The 5,658-nt window shown below is 39.9% G+C and overlaps 1 protein-coding gene across 1 annotated transcript in view; it reads right to left on the reverse strand.

The window, feature by feature from the left end:
* Positions 1-432: 432 nt before the first annotated feature.
* Positions 433-5,658, reverse strand: part of LOC101999028 (tripartite motif-containing protein 43B-like) — a 15,990-nt gene continuing 10,764 nt past the window's right edge. Inside the window, exons 4-7 of the mRNA XM_005347691.3 lie at positions 3,562-3,792; positions 2,737-2,759; positions 2,267-2,364; positions 433-932 (exon numbers count right to left, since the gene is read on the reverse strand). Of these exons, the coding sequence (XP_005347748.2) occupies positions 433-932; positions 2,267-2,364; positions 2,737-2,759; positions 3,562-3,792 (852 nt within the window). The remainder of the gene's footprint in view (positions 933-2,266; positions 2,365-2,736; positions 2,760-3,561; positions 3,793-5,658) is intronic.

The following is a 5,658-nucleotide window of genomic DNA, read 5'->3' on the forward strand; positions in this document are numbered from 1 at the left end:
GGGGAGAGGAGTAGGGGGAGGGGGAGACGAGTGGGAGGCTGGGAGGAAGCAGAAATTTTTTTTCAATAAAAAAAATTAAAAATTAAAAAAAAAGAATTCAACTGAGGGTCTTACACATACTAAAAAAGGGCTCTGGCACTGATTTCAAGTCTTAGTCCTAATGAATAATTCTGACAATTTTGCAAAAACAGATACACAAAGATAAGACCACTATGGAAGATAGTGTGTAACATGAGATCCTGCTTTTTGGGGTTTCCGTCCCACCCAATCCCCTAGCTGTTGAAGTGTTCTTTGTGGAATATGGAGACAACAGATGAAAATACAATATAGCCAACCCTCTTTTTCACTTAATAGTATTTTAATATTTAATAGCAATAAAACTGATTACAGTAGGAAATATTTTAAAAACAATAAATACTGGATTACAACTTCCTATGGTATTATTTGACCAAAGGAGAAGAAAGGCCAGACACGGTGACTGAAGGTGCCATTAGGATATTTGTATATGAGGGAACTCTTGGCAATATTCAGGAAACTTAAACATCCAGCCTCACAATCAAGGAACACGCCAACCCTGTCCAGTGGCTTCTCTATATAGTGACGGATTGTTGGGTTCGTAGTGAGGAGACTGTAATGATTACCCTCCTTCACACAGAAAAGAAGAAATGCACCCTTAGTGTCAACTGCTTTGTTTCTAGTTTTTAACCAAGAATCGGTACAGACTCCTGCAACCCAGTCCCAAGAGGCCTTGAAATTCAGTTCCCAGTAATATTTCCCTGAGATGAAGCTCTGTAATCCCCATGAGGCCAAATAGCATCCACAAGTTTCCTCAGGTGTATCCTGATGTTGAGGTCTGAAACTGGCTCTTCTCAGGACATTAAATAGGTCCTTCATGCAAAGGAACATGAATAGATTTTCAAAGAAAAGGCGCGCTGTGGAAAGAATAAACATTTTAGTTAAAATGATCATTTGTATTTCTGAGGTGACAGAGGTCCTGTGAATCTTCTTGGTTTTCAAAAACTGGCTTGGACTAAAGGTTAAATTCATCAAAGCCAAGAATTAGTGCAAGAAACAGAGTGGTAGCATGACCAAAGTTTTATGAAACATTTTGTAGATGCTGTAGATGAGGGAGACTCAGCCTACCTCTGACAGGTGACTTCTAGTTACATCTGACAAAGAAAAGATGTGTGTACTGCATACAGTCAGGGCCACAGCAAAGGCTGTCCTCCTTGGTCTACATAAGAAAATATTCCTAAAATATGGGCAATGGTTGCTTTCTTATTGGTGTTGGTCTTTCCATGTAATTAATCATATTTATAAAGAAAGAGCTAAATATACTTTAGAAGTAAATCCCTGTTACTAATTGACCTCCTTTAACCTCTGGTTCCTCTGACACTCTTTCCGTGTGAGGTTGACATTAACTTGTTGTTGTTGTTGTTGTTGTTGTTGTTGTTGTTGTTGTTGTTGTTGTTGTTTGTTTTTCAAGACAGGGTTTCTCTGTAGCCTTGGAGCCTGTCCTGGAACTAGCTCCTGTACACTAACTAGACTGGCCTCAAACTCACAAAAATCTGCCTGCCTCTGCCTCCCGAGTACTGGGATTAAAAGTATACACCATCACCACCCGGCTGAAATTGACTTTTAGATCTACAAGGGTGATTTAGAAACTGCCTCATGTCCTATCAACTAGTTTTATATTCATTGCTCATGATACGTGGCTTTACCTGTTTCATTGTTTTGTGATTTTTCTTTTTCAGTTCCTTTTGATATAGGGTATTACTATTTAAACTTGACTGGCATGGAACTCACTATGTTGACAAGACTGTCCTCAAAGTCACTGGCACTCCTCTCTCTCTCTCTCTCTCTATGATATTGATGGGATTACTACCGTGCACAACTATATCTTGTGTATTTTTAATCTATGAACCATAATGTAATATAAGAAATCAATTACTAAAGTGTACAAAGGAACATAATCAAATATCTCCACCAGTGGGGGCTCTTAATTTGAATTAGACTGTCCTCAATTAATTAATCATTCCTTATGCATCAATTAAAAACTGATACTCTCTATACAGTTAGTATCACACACAACCTGATATACTGGTATTCATTTTTGTTTCTTTGTTTGTAAGATAACGAAGTAATTAAGAAGATTACAATATGACTAAACAAGACGTATTTCTCGGGTGTTAAAATATTTGTGTTTGCAAAGGTTAGCGTACTGTGTAAGGGCACCTCTCCTATATCCATCATTGCTCACACTCACCTTTGAAGGACTTGAATCTTTCAGTGAGTCCAATCATGGGGAGGGCAGCAAGTTCTGGTTCCAAACCCTGGGGAATGCTCAACTGCATTGACTTGCTCCTGCAAGGACAAGAAAATACTGATTTGCCGGATGCTAAAGACATCATCACAGTTGATTAGGAAAAATCTCACTCCAACTTCAGCCAAATGGCTCTTGGGTCAATTCCCTTGCCACACAGCCTGACAACATGAGTTCAATCCCTGGAACCCATAGTGGAAGGAAAAATCTTTCTCCTGAAAGTTCTCCTCTGACCTCCACACGTGTGCACTGCTACTTGTGCATGAACATGAACACACACAAACACTCCACATGAATATAGCAAATAGTATTTAAACATCTATAACGTGTTATACTCAAAGTTTTCTAAGTCTGCTTAACCAATTTCACAGCAATTTCAGGGAATCCCGGCTTGCACCAATGGCTAAACTCACCTTCTGAATATGTCATCCAAACCCTGCAAAGGAAGCAAGATAAATTTAGAATCCTAAATTTTGTTTATAAAATTCATATGAAAAGGCAGGCAAATAGCCTGTCTAAACTGAAAATTTATATTTAATTAGCAGGGTAATGCCAACAAGCAGATTAGCACAATTCTAAGTCTTGATGAAACGAGGCTGTGAGAGTAATTTATGAGAATACTGGGGTACTGATTATACATTGATGTTGAAACCCCAGCTGTCTGCAAAAGGTAACATTCACTAATCTGAACAAAAGAGCACAGAGGGATACTTTAACTAAAGGTACTTCAAATGTATGACTTCTCCCATGCATGCTGCCTCATGCCTTTAATTACAGAATTGCTGGGATAGAGACCCTAAGATTATTGTGAACTCTGGGTGATCGTGATCCATGGACTAGAACCCTATCTCCAAATCCCATCCTCCTAAAGATCTCTCAAAAGTACAACATTCAAAAAGAAGAAATTAAGTAATAGCATTCTTTGAAATTGTGCACAATATCCAAGTAGAAGCTATAGAGTGTAAGAAATGGCAACACTGAATTTTGGCTTTCAGAGAGGCAAGTTACAAAATCAAAAATTAGGTCATATTTCTTGGAGAATCTGCTAACACAATTTTTGTAAAAAAAAAAATCTTGTTCTGGCAAGATTGTTACAGAATTTAGTTTTTCCAGATTATCACTGAAAAAGAACCTCCTAAAATAAATGCAGGAAATGTTAAAAAAAATAATCTTAGTATAGCAATCACCAGTGTGAGCCTAAGACAATAAAACCTTTGTCTGCACTCCTCCCTTCTCACCTGGAGTAGTACCACATATGGCTCCTGGGACATCGCCCTGAGTTCCTGAAACATTTCTCTTAGTTGTTTGCTCTTTTGGATCATCATGGCTTCACTTTCTCTGAATTTCTCTAAAACATGAATGCCTTCAATTTTCATGTGCTCAATGTGTTCCTCTTCCTCTTCACGGAGGACTGCACGCCATTTCCTATACTCCATCCTGATCATGTCTTCCCTCATAAGCAGGTAGTCCTAAAGAAAACGAGACATTGTCAATGATATCTATAGAATACTGCAATCTCCTCCATTGCATCATTCTAGGCTTAAATTTGACAAAGACTCCTATTGCTGTGCTACATACACAATGATGGACTTGTCAGAAATGGAAATTCCTTGGTTTCATTTGTTTCTTAGGTAAAACAATCTTTCAAATTTCCTGCTTAATGAAAATGTCTACTGGATACTATGGGGTCTGTAGGCTGAAGATGGACGCCCCAAAGTTACAGAACTTTGGGTGACTGTTAAGGTAGCAAGATGTCTCTGTCAACTCTAGAGTTTTGGAAGTTATTTACAATGCACTTCCTGTTAACTTAAGTAATACTATAGCCATCTGGGATCTTTGATGGACTTGAAGAATAGATAGTTATAATTATAGTTTTCCTTAGTTATGATAAATGTAAAGTAGATATGAATATTGTAACTGTAATTCATGCTTTATACCTATTTTGTTACATGTAATTTTACTATGTTAAAGTTGAAATCTTCCTTTTTATTTATACAGAAAAGGGGAGGTATGTGGGATTCCCCTCTGTATGCTGTGAAAGTGTTTTGTTACCATTGGTTAATAAAGAAGCTTCTTTAGCCGGGCGGTGGTGGCGCACGCCTTTAATCCCAGCACTCGGGAGGCAGAGGCAGGCGGATCTCTGTGAGTTCAAGACCAGCCTGGTCTACAGAGCTAGTTCCAGGACAGGCTCCAAAACCACAAAAAAAAAAAAAAGAAGCTTCTTTGGGTCTATGGCAGGGCAGATTAAAGCAAGGTGGGAGTTCTAAGCAGAGATAAAGGAGAAAGTAGCCAGACTCAAAGGGATGCCATGTAGCCACCAAAGGAGAAAGACACGAGCCACCAGCCAGAACCTTACCAGTAAAATATGAGCTTTATGGTAATACACAAATAATAGGTATTGGTTAATTTAAGAAGTAGGAGTTAGTTAATAAGAAGCCTGAGCTAGACCCAGCTCAGCCTGTCTGGGCGCTGGGATCGAATCCGGAGGGCAGCCAGGCAGGCGGGAATTCCTTTGTTTCAATAGCCTGCCTGCAGCAAACAAGATAGGCTCTTTCTTTATGAGCTACCCAACCAGGACGGAGATCTGATCTGGGCACCAGGAGAACCATCTCTGGGGTGAGTGAGTTTCTGATCCACAGCAGCAGCCCAAGACAAGGAACTACTTCCTGCAGGGCCTATACTCCTGCATACTGCCTCTCTCTTCCTATCTCACCCAGCTTGCATCCAGAACCCTCCCCACTTCTGCCTCCCTGCCATCTTTGGGCACATAACAGCACCCAGTTCAGCCTGTCTGGGCGCAGGGATCAAATCCGGAGGGTAGCCAGGAGGACGGGAATTCCTTTGTTTCAATAGCCTACCTGCAGCAAGCAAGGTAGGCGCTTTGTTTATGAGCTACCCAACAAGAATGGAGATCTGATCTTGGGACCAAGAGAGCCATCATTGGGGCACCTAAAAAGCCATCACAGGAGAGTGCCATCACTGGGAAGGTATATCAGTGAGCAAGGAGACCTGATCCTGTAAAAGAAGATCCTAGGGCAGCATTTGGAGGAAGAAATGGGCAGGCGCCAATGCAAGAATTCACCCAACAATCTGAAAAACAAGAACCCACCGGAACCCAGCGACCTCACAACAGGAGGACATGAACACCTTAATCAAAAAGAAGTAGAAAAAAATGGACTTTATGAAAGTGATTGACATCCTTAAACAGCATGTAAAAAATGCCCTTATAGAAATGGATGAGAAGTATAACAGAAAGTTTGAAGAATTGAATAAAGCAGTGAATGATACCCTAGGAAAAACCAAGGAAAAACAATCAAACAGATAATGGAAACAGT

Source organism: Microtus ochrogaster, chromosome 5, assembly GCF_000317375.1.
Source record: "Microtus ochrogaster isolate Prairie Vole_2 chromosome 5, MicOch1.0, whole genome shotgun sequence".
NCBI lineage: Eukaryota > Metazoa > Chordata > Mammalia > Rodentia > Cricetidae > Microtus > Microtus ochrogaster.